The sequence below is a fragment of the Asterias rubens genome, chromosome 17, assembly GCF_902459465.1.
Source record: "Asterias rubens chromosome 17, eAstRub1.3, whole genome shotgun sequence".
Classification (NCBI taxonomy): domain Eukaryota; kingdom Metazoa; phylum Echinodermata; class Asteroidea; order Forcipulatida; family Asteriidae; genus Asterias; species Asterias rubens.
The window spans coordinates 4,564,388-4,592,178 of NC_047078.1; the positions used below are offsets into that span (position 1 = coordinate 4,564,388).

At 40.3% G+C, this 27,791-nt stretch overlaps 2 protein-coding genes across 2 annotated transcripts; one reads left to right on the plus strand and one right to left on the minus strand.

Annotated features, from left to right (window-relative positions):
- Positions 1-6,910: 6,910 nt before the first annotated feature.
- Positions 6,911-22,176, minus strand: LOC117301553. Its single transcript, XM_033785583.1, has 5 exons — positions 22,060-22,176; positions 12,384-17,106; positions 11,155-11,324; positions 9,589-9,726; positions 6,911-7,530 (listed from the first exon to the last, which is right to left on the minus strand). Exons 2-5 carry the CDS (start codon positions 17,023-17,025, stop codon positions 7,297-7,299), a joined length of 5,184 nt encoding a protein of 1,727 aa, XP_033641474.1. The 5' UTR covers positions 17,026-17,106; positions 22,060-22,176; the 3' UTR covers positions 6,911-7,296.
- A 210-nt stretch (positions 22,177-22,386) lies between these two features.
- On the plus strand, positions 22,387-26,878 carry LOC117301635 (39S ribosomal protein L41, mitochondrial-like). Its single transcript, XM_033785653.1, has 4 exons — positions 22,387-22,554; positions 24,151-24,186; positions 24,838-24,902; positions 26,476-26,878. Exons 1-4 carry the CDS (start codon positions 22,458-22,460, stop codon positions 26,662-26,664), a joined length of 387 nt encoding a protein of 128 aa, XP_033641544.1. The 5' UTR covers positions 22,387-22,457; the 3' UTR covers positions 26,665-26,878.
- Positions 26,879-27,791: the final 913 nt, after the last annotated feature.

The following is a 27,791-nucleotide window of genomic DNA, read 5'->3' on the forward strand; positions in this document are numbered from 1 at the left end:
AATGTTAAGACACACCAAGTGACAAGACTGGTCTTTGACAATTTACCAATAGTGTCCAGAGCCTTTAAAGTTATTATACACTTCCGGAACAGAAAAAAAAGTTCACAGATTTACAAATAATTTATAGGGTTTACAAAAGGTAATGGTAAAAGACTTCTCTTGAAATATTATTCCATGAAATGCTTTTCTTTTTGAGAAAACATTCAAACAACTAACAATTCTCGACTACGAGAATTACGGATTTATAGTAAACACATGTCATGACACGGCGAAACGTGCGAAAACAAGGGTGGGTTTTCCCGTTATTTACTCCCGACTCCGATGTCCGATTGAGCCTAAATTTCCACAGGTTTGTTATTTTATATATAAGTTATGATACACGAAGTGTGGGCCTTGGATAATACTGTTAACCGAAAGTGTCCAATGGCTTTAAAGGATTTAGGTACTTTTTGTAACACAAAACATAATGTCCACAGATTTACACTAAACTCACTCAGTTTGAAGAAAATGATGGTAGGCTTTCCATCACTATGTTGTCGGGGTGCTGTAGTTTCTGAGAAAATGGTTCAAGTCACACAAATTGTTTTGTCTCAGTGAAAAAACCGTATTGACCAGTTATGATAAATAATACCTTAACTGTTAATACGTTTTTACATGCTAAAACTGAGACTAATTTCGTGACATTGTTTTACTCAATTCTCAAAAAACTACAGCACCTCGGCAAGTAATAATTTAAGGGAAGCTTTATTCTTTCTACTTTATCATTATCTTCAAACTGTGTAAGTTTAAAGTCAATCTGTGGACATCGGGTTTTGTCTTACAAAATGTACCCAAACTCTTTAAGGGGGTATCATACGTTTTTTTGGTAATCACTCGTAATCAATGGCTGGAAGAAAACAAAATGGTTAGAAGCCTACAGCTATAGCAGCTATCAAAATAATCCTTATGTGAAACACTTTTAAGTGGTTAAGTAAACATGCCAGATATCAGTTTTATGCCCAAAATTTAAGTCTAAGAAGCATATCCTGTCAGTGTTTTTCAGATTGTGTAATCCTACTGGGAATTCTTCCTCTGTTGACGTTTTTAAAATAAAAATAAAAAAATCGAATGACTTACCAGAAGTCATGGGTTCATTCGGTTGACTGTTGACCTTCTCGGGACGCTCGGTTGCACCAATCAGCTCGCGTGGGTTGACCACGGGACGTCCATTTCCACCAATGAGAACCTCGTAAGGCTTGGCGACGGGTCTGACGTTCAGACCTCCCAGGCGGGTCTCGCCGCATTCGCAGGGATCCTTCAAAGGCATTGTCCAGCCGAATGGCTGGTCAGAACCAGGGCGGGGTTCCTGCCCAACATAGCACACACAGTCATCGCGATCGTCGGCTGAAATAAATAAATAAGTCAACACAAATTGATGTTACATTTGCATTGGGGATAGATTCATTTTGTTTTACCCATTTATACACCGAATAGCACTGTATACTCAGTTCTGTGACAGGAATCACAGGCACATTACTAGGGATGGGATTCGAACCCACGACCCTTGCGGTTCTAGAGCAGTGTCATTCCAACTTGACCATCGAGACTCCGGTAGCTAGCGGCGGTAATTATGCTCTTTTACAGAACTCGGGAAAGTAAATAATAAAACCATGTTAAAGACACTGTACACTATTGGCACTTGTCAAAGACAAGTGTTCTTACTTGGTGTATCCCATCATATACATAAAATATTAAACCTGTGAAAATCTGGGCTCAATCGGTCATCGAAGTTGCGAGAAAATGATGAAAGAAAAAACTTCGTTGTTGGACTAATTTGTGTGCTTTCAGATAGGAATAAAACAAGAAGTCTTTTGTTATTTTAGTGAGAAATCACCTCTTTCTCAAAAACTACGTTACTTCAGAGGGAGTCGTTTCCCACAATGTGTTATACTATCAACAGCTCTCCAATGCTCGTCACCAAGTCAATTTTTAAGATAATATTTGTTTTGAGTAATGTACCTTCCCTTTAAAGGAATCCCTTTAAAAAAAAAACCCATTAATTTGTTTTAACAAACTCCCCATGTTTTTGATAAAGATCTTGCCATTGCAATATTATTTGTTATTAAATCATTTGGTTAAATATGTTGTTTAATGATTTTAATACTTAATACTTTAATGTCACAGACAAAAGGGGAAAATAATTGGTGAACCTACCATAAGTTGATAACCAAGTTGCAAGCAGCAATGCTGAAGCAAGATGGCCGAAGTACATCATTGTGCGTCAACTATACTGAGATATCCAATCACAATTTTAACTTGTTGTGCGGCTACTAGCACCGAACACATCGGGCTCTTCTTCTTTGATGTTTTTCTTCTTTTATAATATAACAAAAAATCACTATTGATTTTTAATCCTCTTTAAATGACGTCATAGCTTGGTGAATTTCGTTTAAAGAAAATAAATCTTCTCGAAATAATTAGGTCCACGAAGCCTTAAAGACCCTGCGACAATGGTAATTGTCAAAGACAGTCTTCTCACTTGGCAGGTGTATCTCAATATATGCATAAAGCAACAACCCGTGAAAATTTGAGCTCAATTGGTCGTCGAAGTTGCGAGATATTTATGATAGAAAAAACACATTGTCTCACGAAGTTGTGTGCTTTCAGATGCTAGATTTCGAGACCTCAAATTCTAAACTTGAGGTCTCGAAATCAAATTCGTTGGAAATTTGCTTTTCTCGAAAACTACGTTACTTCAGAGGGAGCCGTTTCTCACAATGTTTTAAACTATCAACAGCTCCCCGTTACTCAACACTAAATAAGATTTTATGCTAATAATTATTTTGAGCAATAACCAAAAGTGTCCAGTGTCTTTAAGTTGCCTGCTATGGTTTGAGGGACGTTTCCTTTGTGACAACGGTCAATGCCGCGTGGGTATCTACTTCATCTTTAATTCCATACAGGTTTCTATAAAAAAAAAGGTTTTTAATAATGACCTGATTTGATGACGGCATTGGGCCTTGGCAGATAATTAATTGAAAATAGACTAATATATCTTTTTAAAGGCATGGACACTATTGGTAATTGTCAAAGACCAGTCTTCTCACTTGGTGTATCTCAACATTATGCATAAAATGACAAACCTGTGAACATTTGAGCTCAATTGGTCGTCGAAGTTGCGAGATAATAATGAAAGAAAAAACACCCTTGTCTTTCTGATGCTTGATTTCGAGACCTCAAATTCTAAACTTGAGGTCTCGAAATCAAATTCGTGGAAAATTACTTCTTTCTCGAAAACTGTTACTTCAGAGGGAGCCGTTTCTCACAATGTTTTATACTACCAACCTCTCCCCATTACTCGTTACCAAGTAAGGTTTTATGCTAATAATTATTTTGAGTAATTACCAATAGTGTCCACTGCCTTAAAGGCATGGACACTATTGGTAATTACTCAAAATAAATATAAGCATGAAACCTTACTTGGTTACGAGCAATGAAGAGTTGTTGTTAGTAAAAAAACATTGTGAGAAACGGCTCCCTCTGAAGTAACATTGTTTTCGAGAAAGAATTATCCACTAAAATATTTGAAATTGATTTAGAGACCCCAGAATTAGATTTTGGAGATGTCCCGAAATCAAGCATCTGAAAGCACACTTCGTGTGACATTATTTTTCTTCGATTATTATCTCGCAACTTTGACGACCAGTTGAGTTCAAATTTTCACAGGTTTTATATTTTGTGCATGTTGAAATACTTAAGTAAGAAGACTGGTCTTCGACAATTACCAAATGTGTCCACTGTCTTTAATTATAAAATCTAAACAAGGCCGGAATTCCGTATAATGGTCAGGATTCTGTTGATCTTTTCTTCGTTAAAGCACACATACCTTTATTTGATAACAAAGGAAACTCTTCTTCAACTTTCATCAGTATATCATATTACAATGAACAATGTTATTTTCTACAAAATATAAATTATTACAATACATTACTGTAAAAGTTTCTGAAGTTCATTTATGGATGGAATCAGTCTTGACAATTATGGCAGGAAATCAATTCGTTAGTATTTAACACACCTTTGGGAACCTTACGGCAGCTTACTTTACAGTTCTAATCCCAACCATAACCCCAATCATCAACTCCCGTTAACATTCCAACACTTACCCCAAGCCCACAAATATCAAATCCATACCCCTAATTTATAATTTCTACTCCAGTGAAAACCATAATTCAAAACTCTTATCAGACCCCAACCCTTCCCCCAAACTCTTTGATCCCCAGCCCTTACCCCAACTCTACGATACACCAACCCGAACCCCATCTCTTTTATAGCAAACCCGAGCCCCTACCCTTGTTTGAACACCATCCCCCATCAACCTTAACCATAACCATGTTCCCAACTCTAACTTAAACACAAGCCTGTATGCTTCGTTTTTGAAATGGCAAGGGCACCAAGGCATTTTCTCCTTGGTAAAGGGCACCCAAGGAGGAAATTGTGAATGTCTACTGCCAGAGCATTTCAAGGGCACCAAGGCAATGACCAGGGGGGGCATGGAGGCAATCGCCTTCTTGAAGTATCAGACCCGAAAACAGCACCCTAACCCAACCAAAGCTGAAACCCTGACCCTTTCCATAACCCCATTCATATTAAATACATTTATATTTACATGGCTGCCACTAATTTTCTTAATTTAGTATGATAAACAGCAACAAAGCACTTTCAATTGCAGTTAATACTTTCCTTTCAAAAGTAATTATTAGTTAAAATTACACATACCAGCAAGATACTGATGTTCTGGACGGAATAAAGGCTCGGTCACACAGCTAGGCCTCGATAACGAGAACGAAAACGAGAATGTTAACAATGCATGCCCTTGATTGGTTGAATGAGTGTGCGCGAATTGTGCGAGGAGCAATTCAATCAATCGAATACGTTCGTTATCTCTGCAGTGTGACTCGTCCTTAAAGTAGACACTATTGGTAAATGTCAAAGACACGTCTTCTCACTTGGTGTATCTCAACATATGCATAAAATAACAAACCTGTGAACATTTGAGCTCAATTGGTAGTCGGAGTTGCGAGATAATAAAGAAAAAAAAACACCCTTGTCACATGAAGTTGTCTGCTTTCAGATGCTTGATTTCGAGACCGCAAATTCTAAACTTGAGGTTTCGAAATCAATTTCGTGGAAAATTACTTCTTTCTCGAAAACTACGTCACTCCAGAGGGAGCCGTTTCTCACAATGTTTTATACTATCAACCTCTCCCCATTACTCATTACCAAGTAAGGTTTTATGCTTATAATTAATTTGAGTAATTACCAATAGTGTCCACTGCCTTTAAGCCTGTTAAATATCTTCTAATCACAACTCTAAAAGCTCTTAAAATACATTGCAGATTCATTAAATGCTGGTATGGAATATAAATGCTGATTAAAAGTATTGCAATGTACAAAGGCATTTGTTTGATACATGTATATTTACAATGGACGGTTATAGTAATTGAATAATACATATTATGGTAATATAAATATTTATACAAATAGTTAGTTAGAGTCACTTTTTTAAAATACAGGGCCAAATTTCATAGAGCTGCTAAGCACAAAAATTTGCTTAGCATGAAATTCTTGCCTTAATTAAAACCGGATAACCAGCAAAATTTCCGCGTGGTTTTCAGGATGAGCAAACAACAGCTGAATACCAGTAACAAGCAATATGCAACAAATGGACATTTTGGTTGGTAATCCTGTTTTTATCAAGGAAGAAATTTCATGCTTAGCTAACTTGGTGGCTTAGCAGCTCTTTGAAATTGGGCCCTGGTTGAAGATCTTCCTCTCCCTGCCATTTTGAAAAACAAGCAAGCAAGCACACGCTCTCGAGTCGAGTGGCTATATACATAGATAGTGCATTGTGTGGACGACATTTCAGGTGCAAGGTGGCAAACACGAACGGCAAAAAAAAAAACGACAAGAAAATTTTGTACGGCTATTTCATATGGATTTTGCCAGATCAATTACAAAATATGATTGGTTTACTCCTCAATATGGGTATAAAATTCATAAACGAAAAAAAAAAAAATTAACTGTTTAAAAATGTTACCAAGCAATAACAATGTTGAGTGGTGGTTTTTTGTCATGTGGTAGCTTTTCAAGACCAACATCTCGAAGCTTTTTGGAAGAATTTTCTTCTTTCACAAAACTCAGACCACAACATTCAGAATTGAACCACTGTTTGAACCATGTCTGGCAAGGAATCACCAAGAAATAACTAAAGTCCTTTTCACACGCCAAGTCTGCAACTCTCATCCGTGGAAGATACCCCTCCTGGGGTTAAGAGGTCAAGTGTGAAAAGGGCACCAGGACTTTGTTAACCCCACGGTTACCCCGGCACACTTTCACACTGTCCCCGCCTAGATCCTTCCACAGGGTTCCGAATGAAGATTTAACAAAAAATACCCTAGGTTTTTACTGATTACACCTACTCTGGAGTAGGTTTGGCTGTTCCCCAGGGTACGCCCGTTTGCCGGGGAAGACCAAGGGAATATCTGGGCCAATTTTCATGAAGCTCTTTCGCAGAAAATACTGCTTAACAATTTCTTTGCTAAGCAAAAAGGTCCGCCTTTTAATATTGCATTAGGTTTCAAACTCAAGTTTTCATCTACGCTGATTTTTCAACTCCTTTTCCTTCTCTTGTTTGCCTAGGGACGACCCTTTGGAATAGAGTAATGTAAAAACGGCTTTACTGACGGAAAAAAAGTTAATGCCCTTCACGTCTTGGGGTATGCCAATTATTCCGGGGAAGACTGAGGTGTAGACTTGGGAAAAGCGAATATTATAATATTTATGAATTGTTACAATTTTGGGGGGCTAATCATCCTTATTCACAGCTACATGTAAGAGCTGAATTGCGAAGGACGCGGCTGCAACGTGTTCGAGAAGCAGGCATGCAAGGGCGCCTTTGGCTGCCAACCACATCTACCCATTATGACCACGGAGCAAAGCCAAAATCGAAAGTGTTTGACTTTTCCTGAGGCAGGAAAACCGGATGGTCTTGAAAACCCTCGTGGCACAGCAGAGAACCAACGCACAACTCAACTCACATATGGTCCTGGCCGGGAATCGAACCGGGTCACTTTGGTGAGAGGTGATCGCATTTACGTACAAGCCAACTATGCCACCCTCTAGTGTGAAAAGGCTGAGGGTTGTTCCTGGGGGCAACCACGAGGAATACAGCATTGTGAAAAGAGTTTTACTCATGGAAACAGTCGACGCCCTTCAAGGAAACAGTCGACGCCCCTAATGGAAACTGGCAACGCCCCTTCACGTCTTGGAAGGATCTCTCCTCAGTTTTTCAACTTCCTGTTTCTCCTTCTCGTGTCTCGCTCTCAGCTCGGCAAGATTACGCATCTCAGAAATCGATCGCTCAGAGTGGACAGCCTCTTCGTATTGCTGCTGTTCATGTTGCCGTGACGATGCCCCGTACATACGCTCGTGGAGGACCTCGGGCGGGGTGGGCAAGCGGGGTTTGGGGATGTTCTTGGAGTACTCCTTTGCCTGTAGTCAACAAAAACAATAAACAAAAGGAGATTGTTATTAATTGTTTTCATAAATAATGATGTTCGGGATTTGAGCCATTGCATGGTGAGGTTTTAATGCTGTTTTACAATATATCATTTGTTTGACTTTTAAGGTTAATCACACAAAACATGAACACTGTCTATGATTATTTTGTCAGCTAAACTATTCCCATAGGCCTACCTTTACTATTGAGTGAGTGTAACATGTGGTAGGTAGTTTTTCTTTTTCAAAGATCGTTGATCTTTTGTCATTCATTGCAATTAGTATACAGTCCGAGCACCCCCGAACAAAGATATTGACAAAATAGGGACCCCGCCAATATAGGGCTAGATAGCTCAGTTGGTAGAGCGCCGGCACGTTAATCCGGAGATCGTTGGTTCGCATCCCACTCTAGTCAATTCTTTGTTCAACCCCAAAAATCAGTTCCTAATTTTAACAGACAAGTGCAAAGAGTTTGGGACAGTGTTGGATGTGATAAGGTCTGCAAACCCTTAAATTTAATTTAATTTGTTAAGTATTTTTTTTTTGTGAGAGATGAAACACTCTCAAGGCTGGAAGGCCACTTCAAGGTGAGAGTTTCCCCCCAAACTAATTTTGGCTATCGATGTGAACCAACTATCCCCAGGGTCATGTTGCCACCTACATCTGGGGCTGAAACAAAGTTCCCAGTTACATGTACCCTGGAAGGATGTACACGTAGGAATGGTTATGATCCCCTAGGAGCATGGCTGGTAGAGAAGCTCCTTCCCAACTTCAGAACTTGTGATGATGCACTACCTTCCCAACTTTTACGAAGCAGTTATGGCTGCGAGTGCCTTGCTCAAGGGCACGAGTGTCATGGCTGGGATTCGAACCCATACTCTGCTGCTGACAACACCAGAGCTTTGGTCCAGTAATACTAAACAGTTCACGCCACAAACTTCAACAGCCAACTATTAGTCATTAATCATAGGTGACACAGCATCAGGTTAATAGAGTGCAGGTGCAAGAAACAACCAAAGAAACTGAGCTTAAATCTCTTGCAACTGACCAACGTCCTCGAGTCTTTAGGCCAGTCACCGTCATCATAAAGTAAATCTTGTCTGACTGTAGGTCTTGGTACCAGTTGTGAGTAAGCCAGGGCCTGTCTGGGGCCAAGGCGTTGAAAGAAATCCAAGAGAGGGGGAAAAGAGTCCAAGTTGAAAAATAAGCTTATAGATACCCAGGATGAAACTAGAGTTTAAAAACCAATGTTATAGATCTTTTTAAAGACAGTGGACACTATTGGTAGAGTAGATGTCAAAGACCAGTCTTCTCACTTGGTGTATCTAAACATATGCATAAAATAACAAACCTATGAAAATTTGAGCTCAATTGGTCGTCGAAGTTGCGAGATATGAATGAAATAAAAAATAACCTTGTTGTCACACGAAGTTGTGTGCTTTCAGATGCTTGATTTCGAGACCTACAATTCTAAACTTTAGGTCTCGAAATCAAATTCATGGAAAATTACTTCTTTCTCGAAAACTACTTCACTTCAGATTGAGCCGTTTCTCACAATGTTTTATACTATCAACCTCTCCCCATTACACATTACCAAGTGAGGTTTTATGCTGAGTAATTTTTTGAGTAATTACCAATAGTGTCCACTGCCTTTAAGGGAAGCAATAATGGTTATGTCTGTTGGACACAAATGGCTCGACCGGGAATCAAACCATTCAGCCACCATAACTTGAGGCTGACGCACTGGACTGCTCTCCCACAACACGCTAACTGAATAGTTTTGAATAGCAATCTCAAGCCCGGTTCAACCAACCTGCAAATGCGATTCAAATGGTTGAGGTCACAAACTTGCTACAAACAATTTGCATCAGTCATGTCAGTTGCCTTGTACTGAGCTCCTTCGAAACTTTCGCTGCAAAGACAGACATGTGACGTCAAAATATCGCGATAGCATTTGTCGCAGGACGTATGAACCGGGCTTTAGACAGTAATAATAGGATGTTGCAACCAATGAGAGGAGACATGAAGAGCTTTGGTCTTTGGGATACTTACAACTTCTCGTTTAGAAGGCGATTCTTCTCGTGGGACGGTTGGAGCATTCGGCCATAATCTCTTCGTCTGCTGAAGCTGTTTCTTGTTTTGTTGCATCACGGTCTTGGCGTAGTCCCGCTGACGGTTCACTTTATCTTGCTGTCAAGTAAAAAACACATATAACATGAATAAAGTATAAGGGATTTGAGGCATGGTGAGGCACTGTAAACATTGTATTTGGCTTGCAGTAACACCATGTGTGTATCTATTAATAATATCGAAGTATTATATAGTGCTGAAGGCGCTGAGGATATACAAACTTTCAGAAAGATAGGTTATTGTAGAGATGAATTCTGAGACCCAATTATGTACCACCTTAAGGGTTTACAAGGTGCTACGGTGCATTTAGCAGCCACAGCCAGGAACACCGGGGCGACCCCTTCTCTTTTTGATAAGTGCACTGGGTTCTTTTACATGCGTTACACAACACATGGGACAAACAGCTGTATGTCCCATCAGATGGACGAAGCAATGGTTAAGTGTCTTGCTAAAGGACACAAGTGTCAAGGCTGGGGATTCAAACCCACACTCTACTGATCAGAAACACCAGAGTTTGAATTCGGTGATCTTAACTGTTCAGCCACGGCACTTCCATCTTTGCCATGTGGATGCAAGACAGCTCTAAAGAATCAAATCTACCTGGTAAATAGGTACACACATGGCCCTACAGCAAACCAAGTATTAAAAAACAATGAATAAAGTAAATTATGCGCTCTAGCTAGCAAAGAAAAAGTGTAGAACTCAAACCCTCGATTTTGACAGTGAAACCCACAATAATTAATATTCAAACCCATGACTTCTTGAAAACTATAGGAGTGCTCTACCAACTGAGCTAACGAGGGCCAAACTTTATGGCTCTGCTTGATGCAAAATTCTGGGCTCGTAATAATGCTCGGAATTTCAGCACTAGCTGTGTAGGCAAAAGAATGCCTAGCACGATACAGGCAAAAGCAACAATTCCCTGCTAATTTAACCCGCATGTTCGACCACGAGGCATATAGGTTTGATGGACTGTAAGATAAAGAAAACAAAAGCAATGCTAAACAAAGTGTTGGCCTCACTTAGACCTCAGCATGAAACCCCTCAGAACTTCCAGCGTGTTACATTTTAGAGGATTTACAGACTCTCTTAATCACCACAAATAACAACATTTTGCCCAGTCTTCATGTCCTCTTGAAACTAATTTTGGTTTTAAGACAATGTCACTCAACTATCTCAATTCTACACACTACACATTATAACACACAACAGCTTCCAGAGAACGCCCTCTCTCACTAGAATGAACACATTGGTGTAGTGTTCAGTGTATGTGTAGGCCTTATGGCATTATGATGGTCTTACTTAAGTTCTGTTCATACTTCCTGCGATTCGGAATGCAATACAGCTCTGTTTTCGATGCAAATGATTCGCAACAGCTCAACTCTTCCAAATTATTCTTTTGTTAATTTGTCACATCAAAATTTGAATCGCATAACAAAAAATGTCTTGCACCAAGATTACAGTCCTCAATTAATGTTACAACTTTACCTTTTCTGACACTAGCTCCGGGTCTGGTCCCAGACCCCCTAGTTTGATATCACTCTTGAGGTTGCGATAATCTTTGATGGTATACTGTTTGTACTGTGGAGGCTGCTTCTGCTTCAGTAGACGGGCCGCATATCCATCCGGATCACTCTTACGTAATTCCGAGGTGCCGTCTGCAATAAAAAAATTAAATAAAAATAAATAAAATACTCGTTTGGTTGATCAACAACAAATTGACTAGACCTGAACTTGAGCCTGCGCCCTCCAGATTAATTAACAAACCTGCACTCTACCACTTGGTGTATCTAGATAGGGAAATAAAGCTCAGTTGGTAGTGGTCAGGTATGTTAATCAAAATGTCGCAAGTTCATTCAAGTCCCGCTCTTGTAAAATTGGCTTTGTCCGTCTAAGTTGGGTTTTCATCATGACAAAAACATTTCCTAACTGTTGCTTTTTTCTCTAAATTTCTTTTTAATATTTATTGTTTAAAAAATGCAATCACTTTTGTGTTCTAAAGTTAGGGCCATATATTATTTGTTGTCAACGTTAGACTGACATATGAAAGATGTAATAAAAGTTGTGTGTGAAAGTTTCAGCTGAATCTGGTCTACTATGTCAACAGCCGAAAAAACAGAGGTGACAGAGGGTACCAGCCTGAACTCTAGCCACAGCAATGACAGCATTCCAATTTTCATTCAACCCTCAGGAATCTGAGAAACAATTTATGCATCTGATCGTTTCTCACAGGCAAAAGTTTTTGGATGAAATTTTTTCAAAACCAAGTTATACTTTGAAGGGAATCCTTTCTCAAAATAGTTTAGCACGGATTCTCGCCGAGTAAGTTGGTATGGTCAGTAATTTTTGGAGTATGTACCAAGCTATTTTGTTATATTTTTTTCCAGACACACAAGGCCTTAAGGCCACTTCAAGGTGTGGCCTACAATTTTCTTTTCCAGAGGCTGTTGCCACTTTACTATCACTAAGGTTGAAACAGGGTTACCCCTTTTACAGTCCGTACGGATGTAGGCTTGGGTATCATCAGTCCGAAGCCTGGCCAGTTGAGTAGAAAGCACTACCTCCCCAATTTTACGTAGTATGTGTCACGACCGAGATTTGAACCCACACTCTTACATGTCTACTGATCAAACACCAGAGCTTGATTCCAATGCTCTTAACCGCTCGGCCATGACTCTACCATTTAACTTTGAAACAATTGTTATAGTAATTCTTACCACTGTTGTGCTGTCCAGGTATATCCGGCAATACAGCATAAGGACTTGTCCTCTGTATCCCATGCTGAAACGGCACCCCCGCTCCTTCATTTGCAAACACCATCGGATTGACGTCAGAGTCAAAACTATTCTGTGGATCATCAGCAAAGGCCACCCTGGTTCTAGGCGGACCACTCATCTGTGGATGGCCGTTATTCCGCGCGTAGTGGGTGGCATGATCCGCAGAGTAGCTGTACACTTGTCCGTTTTGGTAACGAGGCATCTGTGGCGGGAAGGTCTGATTGTAAGCTGGTTGGTTGACTCTGGGGTCTTGGGAGTAACCCGGGTCGTTGTAGGGAATGTTATTTGGAAGAGGTGCCCCTGCTGGTTGATATCCTTGCGGGATTGGACCTGGTCCGTAGTTCTGAGTCTGGGTGTAGAGGTTGGTGTCTGAGTGACCTCTCCTCAGAGGAAGATGTTGTTGCTGTTGGACAAGCTGGCGAGTCCAGTTCTCCTGCGACCAAGTGTGGGCGCTCCCTTGGTTATAGGACTGCTCCCCCCATGGGTCATCTAGAGAGTTCTCCCGAGAGATGTTCGGCAGGGGCTTCTTTGGGTTGGCCCGTATGGGCGGCGTTACCTTTTTCTGAATGTCAGAGTATCTTTTCCTGGGTGGGCCTCGGGCTAGGTTCGCCTTGTTCATATCGATGAAGTTTGGTTTAGGCTTTGGCGGGGGACGCTGCTTGTTGGAGGGAGGAGGCTCATTGTGCACTGGCTGTATTTGATTGGGGTAGTACCCAGCTTGAGGCTGTGTCCCTTGATTGGGATAAAACCTGTTTGTTGGTGGGCCACCACCTTGAGAGGGGCTCATATACCCCGAATGAGGTACAGCTGGCCTGCCATGTGGAGGAGCACTTTGGTAGTTTTCAGGATAAGGACCCTGCTGTCCATAGTACTCACGTCCCTGGTCCGGTTGGGGTATATTTGGTCTCCCAATTGGGGCATCATAACCTTGCTGATTGTAATAGCCCTCCTGGGGGTTGTGGCCTCTTTGTTGTGGTGGTTGTCCTTTATTGTAAAAAGGCTGCTGCACTTGTTGTGGTTGATGGCCAGTGTTCCAGGGGGCACCTTGCTGTTGCTGAGCCTCCCAGTTTGGCTGCCCCTGAAACTCTTCTTGATGGTATTGTTGGGGTGCATTTGGGAAGCCTCCTGGCTGACTGTAGTCACTCTGATCATTGGGATAATACGCTTGTTGCTGGTTCTCATACTGCTGCTGGATCTGGTACCCATCCTGAGGTACATTTTCTAGATACTGCGGGATTGCAGCAGGCTCAGGTTCTCTCCGCTGGGCTTCCTGTGGTGTATACTGGATTCCCCTCTCTGTGTAACTAGCGCCTGAGGGACCCCTGGATGCAGGTGGGATTTCCTGTTTCTTTTCAAAGTCCTTTTTATTGTAAGTGCCACTTAAAGGTACTCCAGATGGTACTTGTCTCGTAGTGTCTCGGGTAGACGTACGAGGTTGGTAACTTTTCTTCTCTCCAGTTTCAAGATCTTTGTTGATTGCCTCCTCAATGGAAGCTTTGTTTTCTCTACCATGAGCCGCGGCTCCCTCGCTTTCAAACCTAAGATCTTTATAACTGTCGTCTTTGGTGGTTCCAGATTCTAGTCTGCTACCTCCACGCCCATAAGGTCTTGCAGACATACCTGTGCCGACGCTACGGAGTGTTACATCTCCGAAAGGTGTTCTTGAATTGGACGCACTGTTTGCTGGTGTCTCTTGGACTTGTTTCTGTGTTGATGCTTCACGTAACCGAGGAGGCAGGGTAGACTCATTTATCCCTTCAGGTTGTACCTCAGTTTTCTGTGGGATAATTTCTGGCGAGTCTTGCCTTGGAGGAAGTGCACCATCCAACCCCCCTGTCTGAGCTTCTTCTGTTTTTTCAATTGTAGGCTCATCAACTGGGAAAGGTTTTGCTACTGTTATTTTACCTCCAATTGGTATTCTCTTAGGGCTTCCAGCATCAGCGGACGTTCTTCTGGCATTTACAGACTGTAACTCAAGAGGACTCTTCTGTTTAGGTGGTGTTGGTTTGATCCTGAACTCAAACTTTGGCTCTTCCGGTTTTTTCTTACCACCGTGGAGATCCTTGTAGAGGGGTTTGCCGAATTGGTCGACAGGACTTCCCTTCTCATCCAGGAAATGCTCACCTTCGTCTCCACTATCATCTGATATATAGGATACGCGAACATCTTCGCCATTTTTCTTGATAAGCTGAGAGTCTGAATGCTCAAATTTGGGTCTGTCCGTCAAGCCGTCTGGTCCTTTTGATCTCGTCCTCTTCAGAAGCTCCTTTGCAGATAGCTCATGGGCAGGAATTGGTGAAGCCTTTGCCCTGTTGCCTTGAAGTCTACTTCGGTTTGATGACAGAGAGACCTGACTACCCAGTTGAGAACTTGATCCTGCTTGCGGACGAGAATTGGGCCTGGATCTGTCAGACTCAGCTGATCCCGTTTTGTTTGCTGAGCTCTTCCTTGTCTCCCTGTTTGAGTAACCCTGGGGTTTTGATTGCCTTGAATTTTGGTGTTGACCCCTTGACCCCGACGAGGGTCTTCTCTTTCCACTGGGAGGCAAGCTCCGCGGTTCTGGAGATTGTTTATTGCTTCTAACGCTCGATCCTGCCGATGATCCATTGGGATCCCGGTTAGATTTAGCAGATGAATTATTACTGTCAGAGCCTCCTCTTTGGACATGTTGGACGTTATTCGACTGGGTACTTGGAACAGCTGGTCGCGGAAAATTTGGAGAATCTCTCTGGAGTTCATTGACAGGTTCAATAGCTTCCCTGGGAGCAATTTGATTTGGCACGACAGGTGGTTCCTCTTCATCTAATGAATCATAGGGTGCTTGATCCTTGGGTTGGGATGGCTCAGGGGCCGGCTTTGAATAGCCAAAGTCTAAGGAGTCTTGTGGTTCTGGTTCTGTATTGTTGTGAAACTCCTGAGGGTTGTAGGGTTCGTCCTTCGGTTCGTAGTCATACTCCAAAGAATCCGTGGGCGCATCATCATTTTGAGCACCTGGATGGTCAGCATCAAGAGAATCCCTGGGTATTTCGTCATAACGCCCACTATCCTTGGGTGTTTGTTGGTCATAACGCCCAGTATCCTTAGGTGTTTGGTCATAACGCCCAGTTCTTGGTTCATCACCAGAGCTCTGGTCCTCATGAGCTCTGTCTTGGGGCGGATTCCTATCATCATACTGGTCCTCATCAGATTCCTGATTATCATACCTACTGGGGTAACTTGGAGCGGGAACATCTTCAGGATCCTTCTCATTGGGTTCATACCCAGACTCTTCTGGGTAACTACCCTGTTCGGGGTAATTATCTGGTTCAGGGTACCCATCCTGTTTGGGGTAACTATCTCCGTCTGGGTAACCACCCTGTTCGGGGTAGCTATTCTGTTCTGGGTACCTATCCTGTATGGGGTTACTATCTTCTCCTGGATAACTACCCTGTTCTGGGTAACTGTCTTGTTCAGGGTACCTTTCCTGTTTGGTGTCTGGATAACTACCCTCATTTGGGTAACTACCCTCATCTGGGTTCCTCTCTTCATCAGGTTGAGCTCCATACCCATTATTATCCTGATCTTGGTATGAGCTGTACGGACCATCGTTCTCTGGATTGTTATCATATCGGCCCTCGTTTGGGTAATTTTCAGGGTGGCTAGGGGGTGCGTCATTGTTCTCGTAACCCTCGTTTTCTTCTGAGTACCTTGCTGGTGCTTCATGAGCAGCACTGTAATTGTCTTCATTTCCATATTCAGGGTAATCCTCTTGCAGACGGCTCTCATCAGCCTCCTGATCGGGGTACGCTCTGGGAGTCTTGTCATCTTCGTAATTCCCTTGATCGGGATAACCCCCATTTGGGTTGCTATCCGCTAATCTATCCTCATCATGTCTTAACCCACTGTCCTCTGGGTATCCCCTTGGTGTAGTCTCATCTTCTAATCCCTGCTCCCGATCATTGGGATTGCCATCTTCATTTGCATATTTATCAGGCTTATTTGCATCATAATCAGGCTCAGTATCATCATCCTGATCTGATTGACTCCCATGTTCCGTCCCACTCGATCCGGGAGCAGATCGCCCCTCTGAGTTTTTTGTTTTCCGCTTCCTTTGCGGCCGTTTACTTTCCTCTTCGAGACCGTCTTTAAGAATCCCCTCCGGTTCCAGACCGAGGTCGGCGAACGATTGCTTCACCCTCTCCCTCAAATCTTCCTGATACTGCTTCTCGGCTTTTATGGACCTCTTTGAGTTCTCAACAGGCGAGTCGTCCATGCCGCGACTGCCGGCAGATGAGTTGCTCGCCGGACGGTTGTCACCATCTTCTAAAGAATCTCTAAACTGATCAGGGTACCCAGCATCTGTATTGGGCTGGGCACCCCCTGGTGTCTCCTCACCATATTGTCCCATGTTGTTGTTCACCTCCATTGCTGGTTGGTCTGTCTTGAGCATTCCATTTTTTCGAAGGGGTGAGTTGTCCTGCTTGGAGGAGGGGACACTTCCTGTTTCTTGGTCATCGCCGTAGCTGTCATTAAGCAGATGGAGGTTGTGGGAGATGATGCGACCAGATTTGGGGTGGGTTTCTGAAGGGTTGACGGTTCCCATCCCAGTGCAACCATGATGTGGACGAAGGGTTTAGTTCTACCAAGGAAGACGTTGAGTGGATTCCGAGATGTTTATCTGCAGCTGCACACAAATTAGAAGAAAAACAAAAAACATTGTAATTTTTATACAAATAATGCAACTCAAATAGCTACATTTGTGTTCAAAAAAATTTGCTTTTAAAGTGTAAGCGTATTTCACAGGTTAGCAAGACATTTAGGCGGCCAGCTAGTGCATTCACTATGACCATGGGATGCATTGTTACATCATTCATTTTCATACTGTAAGCACCGAGAGGTTGGCATGCATTTTCGTGTCCTTACGGTTAGCAGCGCCATGAAATGAAAACTCAAGCAGCAAGAATAAAAACTCAAGCAGCTCTACAAAACTGCGCCCAGATCTACTACTTATTCAGAGTCATTTTGCAAAACTATTCTTCACCAAAAGCAATTTTAGTTTTAAAAGGAACACGATGCCTTGGATCGGACGAGTTGGTCTGTAAAAAGCGTTTGTAACCGTTATAAAATGCAAGTGTATGGTTGGAAAGCTGTTTTAAATGTAGAAAACTAATGATCCACACAGATTTGCCTTGAAATTGCGTGGTTTTCCTTTTACTGTGCGAACTAACACGGTATGTAGGCCATTTAAATTTGACCCATAAATGGCCGACCGTGTTAAGTCGGCGAGGGAAAAGGAAAAACAAGCAATTTCGAGGCATGTTAGTGTGGGTCATTGTATTCTACTTCAACAACATCTTTCTACCGCTGCATTTTATACGGTTACAAACGCTTTTCAAAGACCAACTCGACCGATCCAAGTCAATGTGTCGATTAACCAGCATACTATTCTGAATTATGTAGTAGGCCTACTGTAGCTCTCAAGAATCATTTATTGAAACATTTTGGCCTACAACCTGTATAAACATGATAAAAAAATGTTCAGTGAATTGATTGCCTGAGCATGACCAAAGCAATGTTGCTTTACTTTTTAAAAACACAAAGGGCAGAAACAATTGTATGTAGCGAGTTAGATTAAATAACACACAATCCAAATTGAACATCCATTTCTAATAACTTCTAAGACTGACACCACCCATCTTATGGTCCTAAAGAAACATCGACCTTGTCATTATCGCGAGTCATCCATTAGAAGATTGTCTTGATTCATAGCAGGTTGGACTTTACAGAAGACGCCATTAATTATTCATAGCTCTTCAGAGAACGATCAATACCAGTATCAATTCTCCAACTGGGTGGCAATGTGGGTGATATAGTCATGGTGACGATGTGTATAAATGTGAGTACGTACATTGTAGGTACCATAGAGCTAGATATTATTGACTAGAGTGCTAACTTGCTCCGCGTTTTGAAGCCACCATGAGCGCAGACATGTTTGATGTGTTGCGTGACTACGGAACGTTTTTAATTTTAAGAGAACACACAGCTCCGCGTTTTTTTTTTTTATTCGGCATAGTACGCTTTCGTACGCGACTGCCCATTCGTGTAAGTTCGACTTGATTGACGTACTAAAAAAAATTTACGCGCATTTTAAACATGACGCACATGACGCTCGCAGTTGTGTACGCTCATCAGCAGATTGTGCGTTCACAGTTGTTGCATTTTGGGTTCGATGACACATAGAAAAGAACAAACGCACTATCATGCAAATAGCCGTACAATTAATTTGCCGTACAAAATTTCAAGCTTTTGTATTGGTTTGTACATAAACATGGATGCGCCCACACGGCTTCAAAACCTTGGGGCGTGTATAAATGGGTGTTAGCGCTCTAGTCAATATACATAGCTCTATGGTAGGTACACATGTATCCAGGGTTTGTAAGACTGCACAATGCTAAACACACTTTGCTGAAGTTTATATTAATTTTATGAAAACCTCAGTGTGTGATTAATGTCAAATAAAAGCACAAAATGAATTTGAAGCATAACAAACTCTGTTATTACGTACATTGTATCATTTAAGCAGGAAATTGCAAAAGAAGTCCAAAGGATTAACATTGATCTTTATGAATCAATCTGAATTGCTATTAAGTAAAGGGTTAGGCCTACATGTATGTCACAATACAAGTCACTGGGAATACCATGAAACCCTTGGCGTTTTGTGAAATTGGGCACTTAGGCCTATAGACTTGATTTTACAAAGAGCTAATTTCAAGTGGGAACAAATATTAATTGCTAAGCAAAGTGTGATTTCACATTATAAATCACTACGGTAATACCGATCACACATCTTACAATGAATCTTCAGTAGTTGGAATCAGTCTTAATTGCTAAGCAAAGTGTGCTCAAACAGATTATAATGTAAGTGGTCTTTAAAATAAAGCCAGGCTGCAAAACTTCAGAATCATTCCATTAGTATTTATTTTTTTTTCCACATCCCTGCCATCTGCTGCCTGAACACTACTGGCCTTGCCGGCATTCTGGCCAATGTGTGATGTGAAGGATTAATAAGGATCAGACTTAAATTTCTAATAGGATGCAGCTTTCAGCCGGCTTCCTAAACCGGTCACCTGAATCAATTACATTGACTATGACGTCACTATCGTTAGCTTAAATAAGTGCCATTTGTATTTAATTTCAAGGTGGTTGTACATGTAAGTCGTGCTTGGACATGTTGGACATGTTGGATGAACAAATGTTTCGGTCTTGATACCTTGATAGACAAAATGTTTGGCCATGTCATGAATACCGACTCACTGTCAATTTACAGATGTAGGCCTATATACATTTGAATACGTAGCTGGGCAATTCCACGCAAGTGCGACATGAGGGTCAAAATTGCAAAATGCTTTTTGCTCAAACATCTTTTGCAAAATTGATAGAGTATATTTTGAAGTTTCTAGAAATGAAACAAAAAATGATCCAGACCAAATATTTTGAAAGTTACAGCACTCTGAAGTTGTCGCTACGTTAAATGGGACCAATCATAGGTAAGAACACAAAATGTATTTCTTCTTGTAGTTTTCATTAATCTAAAGGCACTCATTTTATTTGTTTGGTAAAAATAACAACTCTCAGTGTCTATCTTTAGGAAAACACCTTTAATTAATATGAAACTAATGTTAGATACCTAGTGTGTGCTGTCAAATGAACGCTTTTGTTAGGCTTATTGTAATGTCAGTCACAAAAAATGAAGATTTTTGTCATAAAAGTATACATGGCAGCAATTAAAATCTGTTCTTCATTATTTTCTTAGTAGGGGGTCAGGGTAGAGCAACAATGTTATCAAACAGGTAAATAATTGTTGTTTAAATTTTGTTATTAATTAAACAAAAGTGTAATGTCAGTCACGACAATGTAATGTCAGTCACGTTATTACACAAGCTAAATAAAACTATTTTGAAAATTGGATGGACTATTAAGTTGTCTTTTACTCACAATGCAACTTAAATTAAGCTATATAATCCTGAAACAATGCTCTTGGATCTGTTTATTTGTATTTTTAGTCCAATTCATCCATATTTTACAGGTAAGTGAATAACGAATGAATTATATTTGAATAATTTACCAGTAGAAATGTCAGCTTCAATAGTTGTCAAGTCTTTGAGACGATAAGTGAAAATCACAAAGCAATACTGTCAGGAGAGTCGCGTAATGCTCTTAAAATGATTTTTGTCTCAGTGAGACAAAACTTATTTTTTGTGAAATTATTTTACTAATTTCTCAAAAAACTATCACTTCAGCAAGTGATATTTTCAGGGAAGCTTTTTACTATTGCTATCTTTTATTCTATGACAATGAATGAACCTTATTATGCTCCTTTGTAAAGGGAGTGGGCATTGATCTTGTCCATAAACGGTAACAATTTTTACCTAACTAAAGAGCTATGTCAGGGGGAATAAAAAAAAAAAAATTATAATAATATTTTAACCAATATGATTCAATCACAAAAGAGCCAATCATACTGGCCCTAATTACACTAACAGGATACAGGGCTAAATAAGTAGACAATTACAAAATTCTGTATTTTTCTCCTTCTTATTTTTTGTTAGTCTAATAAATTTAAATGAACAATAATTTGGTTGTTAATTTATTCAAATTATTTAACGCAGAGAAATTGTTACTTGAGTTTTACGTACAAAACATAACTTTCTCAATAGTTTTAAGGCATTTAAAGTACCTCCTTGTCAAGTTCCCCCGCGGAAGTTTCAGGAGGAAACCCACTAAGTACGTAGTACCTAGTAGTACAAACCTAGTTGCGAAACAAAACCCTCCTCCCGATAACAATAAAAATGCTTGCCCTCGATTGGTTGAAATGCTCAACGCAGAACACGCCCACGCTCATTTCAACCAATCGACGAGGGTGGGCATTTGTATCGATATCGTTTTCGTTCTCATAATCAGGGCCTGTGTGACTTTTTGATTTTAGCATTAATTATTAATAAAATGTGAAATTACTAAAAATGATTTACTCATCAAATCAAATGATATTGACAATTATTGATATTAGGCCTAGAGTATTACTGTTAGGCTATTCCTTTTTATTTTAGTTTTGTACTTTTGAATTTAAGTTTTCTAAACTAACTAAATAGTAACATTTAAAGGATAACTTTCCGTATGGCGCCACCACTTTTTCACTCATTTTTACAAAAAGGGATATATCAATCAGGTAAATAAGTTCCTATATTATTTTATATCGAATGAAAAAGTGGTGGCGCCATACGGAAACTTTTCCCATTTTAATAAAGATATATTTATGGAATTAGGCCTAGTTTTATTAATAATTAATATTAAGAACTATATAAGGGTAATAGAAATTAGTAAAAACGTGGTGGTGGCACCACTGGGTGGATACTTTCCATTCTCTTGCTCTTGGAATTGATGTCTAACTGAACCAATATTTTCACATGTTTGCTATTTCGGTACACACAACTGTCTCACTCTCTCACATTTTGACTGCGTGTCCGAAATCTGGGCAGACAGTTGTGTTGTACCCGTGTTGTGTATAGTGTGAATGGCGAAATTACCAAAAGAAAAGTAATTCGCGAAAGTAAACCATGCAAAAAGTCAGTTTTCTTACCTTATTTATTTCGAATTCCGAAGAAGAGTTACACCACCGCATTCTCAAACTATCGAGTGAGACATTGTTTGCGCAATGCACACGGAAAATTCACTGAATTCGCCTAAAATTATTAACTTTATTAACTTTGCATGAAGATTGGCACAAAATGGAGAATATCCCATCAGTCACTTCTTCACTGTTTATTCTCATTTGCATGTCGTCACCGTAGATATATGAATATTGATATCCCAACTGCACATGCAAATTTGGTGACCCTTCACAAATAAAATTACATAGGTCACCACGTGAGGGCGCACTCACTTAAATATCATAGCACTATTTATGTTAAATATTCACATGTTGGAAACATTTAATTTAAATTTGGTTCAATTTGTTGTCCAGTTTTATCAGGAAAAATGCCGGTTATTAAAGATTTAATAAAAGGTTTGTATCGAGGAGCGAACAGACACAAAGAGATGACTAGCAAACGAGGAAACAAGAACTTTCATCCAAGTAAGTTTTAATACAAATAACGTGTTCTGTTTTCATTATTATTAATATTAATTTCAGTTCAGTACACTTTCTCAATTCTGTCCACGATTAAGATTCGGAGAAACATTTTTGTTAACAATGAATAAAGACTTTTTAGTGTCAAAATTGGCCTGTCAGTCACTGTATTTTTCAATTGAAACATTTGTATTTGTAAAAAAAAAAAAAAAAATTTTAAAGGCAGTGGACACTATATATTAACTATTGCTTTTATTGGTAATGTCTCAAAATAATTATTGTAGCATAATTTATTTTTTTTAAACCTTACTTGGTGATGATATGAGTAATGGGGAGAGGTTGATAGTATAAAACATTGTTGTGAGAAACGGCTCCCTCTGAAGTTTTCGAGAAAGAAGTAATTTTCCACGAATTTGATTTCGAGACCTCAAGTTTAGAATTTGAGGTCTCGAAATCAAGCAGCTGAAAGCACACAACGTCGTGCGACAAGCATGACAAGGGTATTTTTTCTTTCATTATTTTAATCTCGCAACTTCGACGACCGGTTGAGCTCAAATTTTCACAGGTTTGTTATTTCATGTATAACATGTATAATGTTGAGATACACCAAGTGAGAAGACTGTTCTACGACAATTACCAATGTCCAGTGTCTTTAAAGCCATTGGACCCTTTCGGTAAACAGTGTTGTCCAAGGCCCACACTTTGTGTACCACAACTTCTATATCAAATAACAAACCTGTGAAAATTTAGGCTCAATCGGTCATCGGAGTCGGGAAAAAACAACGGAAAAACCCACCCTTGTTTCCGCGCGTTTCGCCGTGTCATGACATGTGTTTAAAATAAATCCGTAATTCTCGTGAACGAGAATTTATATTGTTTTGCTGTTTTCTCAAAAAGTAAAGCATTTCATGGAATAATATTTCAAGAGAAGTCTTTTACCATTACCTTCTGTAAACCCTGTAAGTTATTTGTAAATCTGTGAACTTTTATTTTTTTTTCTGAACCGAAAGGGTCCAATGGCTTTAAAGACTGTCAATTTAGTCAAGCCTTACTCCTAGAACTACAGTGTATTGAGGTTCGTTCCTCTATCTCGACGAGACGATATCGGAACTAACCTCAATAGTTCTAGGTCTAGGAGTATACTAGCCCTGGGCACTTGTGTGGCCAAGGATAGCTGAATCCTATCCTTGGCCACACAAGTGGGGCTAGGAGTATACAAGCCTCCCCTCTCGTTCGTGTGGCCGCCCAAGCTCAGAACGCTTCTACGCCTGCACACAAGTGGGGCTAGGTAGGAATGTCTTAAAAGGAAGAGTCAGAGCGTATTCACAAATTCAGTGGCATACATATGATGGGGCACTGCACACTGGTATGCTGGTACATACACACTGTAACACTACTCCTAAAAAACAAAACATTTTAACCTGCAGTCAGCGATCGTGCAGCCACATACAGGAGTACAGTGCCACAATTATTGTGGGTAGTGGCTGTAGTTTGATTTGTCATTGTAAAATCTAGGATTGGACGGATGGAATCGTTTAATTTTCAGTTTCATCTGCTTTAAACCTGTGCTTATTGACTTTTTATTGTTCGTCAAATTCACAGGTCGTGGATTGCAGAGGACAGGAATCAAAGTGGGATGTAAGCTTATATTTGTCACTCTTATTATTTGCTGGTAATAAATGCCAAGCTGCTTTCTGTTGTTAGTCCAACGAGGGAGTTTTGGGATGCCAGGTGGCATCAGACTTACAACTGTAACGGTAAATACATTGTTCTTAGTAATGTGCGCATGCTCAGAACTGTGTAAACAATGGACATTTACGTACCTGGTGTCTGCTTCCATCCAGCTTTCCAAAGCCTCCCCGTTCCTTCTGCACTGCATTAATAATTATAATAATAATAACGAACGGCACTTATATAGCGCTTCACACAACAGTCCCAAAGCGCTTTACAAAAATTAATGAGTCAACAGCAACATTCTGTAGGCAAGGGAGATTGAAGGCAACTGAATACGTGTTTAGTTCTATGTACATAATAAACAGTTTCCAATGTGAACATTCCAAGCTGTTGAACCGAGTTGCAAAAACTTTACTGTAAAATAACCCTGACAGTTTTTGAGTATACACGTAGAAGGTTCAAAAGATGATGGTACTTGTGGAATACATGGAGTACTTGTAGATTATACATGTACTTCAGTGTGAACTTGTACGATCTTGTCACTGACAGATTTGTGATACTGTACGCTGTAACTAATTTAAATTAATAGCATTCATTTTGTGTTTTCTTTTGAAGTGAGGTTCAAAAACGTCCAAGAGATGATTCCAGAGATTGTTGTTCCCAACCTTGAAGGATTCACAGTAAGTTGTTGTTGTTGTTGTTGTTGTTGTTTACCATTAAATGTTATGTAGGTAAAGCCCATAAAAAAAGGTGGACCCTGGTCTTAGTCTAAAGCCAGGTTTATACTTTACTCAAGAGCGAATGGGAAGCAAACATTTGTGTTTTGCAGACTTTGTGACACAAGAAATTTGCTTTGCTTTCGCAAGATTTGCAGAGCTTAGAAAGTAGTTGCAGACAGTGCTCATGTTTTGTGTGATCAACCATACATGAAATAACAAACCTGTGAAACTTTGGGCTTAATCTATTTTATGAGTCAGCAGAAATTATTGAGATACCATGCGCAATTTTAAGCATGTAAACAAATCGTCCTTGGTGGGTGTTCACTGTTCATATTTTTTAGGTTTTCAGATAAAGTTTTCCCGAGTATGACTTCATTTCACTTTCAGGGGCAAATATTTCACATAAAAAAAATCTTTCTAAATCTAGTATGAACCTGATATTCAGAAGCTTCAATACGCTTTCCTAGAATATAACTTCCTTTGAGAGGGAACTATTCACATAAAAAAAATAGTTCTTGAAGTAGGCCCTATTAAAGAAACTGGACACTAATTGTTGATAATTTTCATAGATCAGTCTTTTCACTTCGTGGATCTAAACATTATATGCACAAAATAACAAACCTATGAAAATTTGAACTCAATCGGTCATCGAAGTTATGAGATAGTAACGTAAGAAAAAAAACCTTGTCACACAAAGTTTTGTGCTTTCAGGTGCTTGAATTTGAGACCTCAAAATGAGAAATTTTGTGAAAAATAACTTCTGTCTCGAAAAACGATGACATTACTTCAGAGGGAGCAGTTTCTCACAATGTTTTATACTTAATATCAACATCTCTCCATTGATCTCTTAAAGTAAGTTTGTATGCTAACAACTATTTTGAGTAATTACCAATAGTATCCAGTGCCTTTAAAAGCACTGGACACTATTGGTTATTAAAAATAATTATTATCATAAAAAACCTTACTTGGCATGCTTGGTGACGAGTAATGGGGAGAGGTTGATGGTATAAAACACTGTGAGAAACAGCTCCCTCTGAAGTGACTAGTCTTTGACAATTACCAACAGTGTCCATGTCTTTAACTTCATAATCAGAAAGCTTTCAGACAAAAATTAAGCAATGCTTTTTTTAATCCATACCAATCCAATGCCTTTGCAGGCCTGCATGCTTCATTTTCCAAAGGGTAAAGACACCAAGGCATTTTCTCCTTGGTAAAGGCCCTGTCCAACTGCAGCGATTACGATAACGACGCAAAGAGAATGCATTCCATTGGTTGAATGAGCGTGAGCGTATTCTGCGTGGAGTAATTCAACCAATAGAATGCGTTCTCTTTGTGTTGTGATCGTTATTGTTTTCGTTATCGCTGCAGTGTGACTCGGCCTTCGAGGGCACCCCTTGGAGAAATTGCGAAATATCAGGCCTGCCTTTAACTCTCCATAAAAAGATTTGTTGTAAATGTCATTTTTTTCTATTTGTAATGGAAGACAGTCGTAGCCACCCTATTTATTTTAATTTGTTTTTCTTTCCCTTTGAAGTTGAAGGCGTACGTTTCTCACAAATGCCCCGACACCACGGAACCACCAATCACAGCAAGGGATATCTTTGACGCTTGCGTTGCTCCACAAGTCAAGGCAGACTTTAAGGACGGGAAGTTTAACAGCGTCAACGTAACCTCGGAGAGCTCGTCAGAGGGTGTAACGAAACAGTCAAACCAGAGCAGATGACATCATCAAGAATTCTTAAAAACTGTAAATACATCCCTGTTGTGAGGGCCCAATTTCATAGAGGTGCTTAATGCATGAAATTAAGCTAAAGGCCAAGTCACATTGCAGCGATAAGGAAAACAATAGCAATCACGATATGGAGAGGTTTGCAGTAACACCAGACATGCCAGAGTTGGGGGTGGTTCTGAAAAGAACCGTTGGTTTCAACTCGACGTTTCGATCAGTATGCTTTGATCGTCTTCTGGAGAAAGCTTCTGAGTTGGGGGTGGTTCTGAAAAGAACCGTTGGTTTCAACTCAACGTTTCGAGCAGTATGCTCTGATCGTCGAGTTGAAACCAACGGTTCTGAGAGAACCACCCCTGCAACTCATTAGAGATAGTCATTACGTGGTGTTACCGTAAACCTTTCCATATCATATTTCCACCATGCAAAATTTTCAAATCCTATTTAATAGTGATCACGACGGAAAGAGGAATGCATTCTATTGGTTGAATTCAACCAATCAAGGGTGTGCATTGTAAACATTCTCGTTTCCATTCTCGTTATCGAGGCCTACTAATCTTAAGGTCTGCATGCTACAGTGCAGGGTTGGGACTCGTCCTCAGTCCTAAGATTAGTCTTAAGTTAGGAAGAGTTTTGTGAAATCGACAGCGGGACTTTAGCCTCACAAAATTATGCTCACCAGGAGAAGGTTACCAGCCAAACTACCATGTGATATGTGTAATCTGTGACTGGTATCCTGCTAATTTCTGCTCAGTGCATTGTTTGATTTTGGTGTACACAGACAAATTTACCCAAATCAATGTGCTCTACAGCTTTAGAGCAAGTTCGAGTGTGCACATTTAGTTCACCAGTGGTCGACCACAGACTAGCAACGCACATGCGCAGTGACGTACTCACCCGAACGACTCGTTGGTAGTCTAGTCAACCTTCCACCTTTTCGCTAAAGTGTCACTGGTTCCCCTCTGCGCTTATTACATGTTAGAATGGACCATGCTGTTGGGACCAGTGAAGAAACCATGGGCTCGAGGCTGGTTCCAAATGGTCGACCGCAGTAGTCAACCAATGGTCGACAAGCCTGGGTTCGAGTCAAAATGGTCAACCTTTAGTTAACCATTGTGCACACT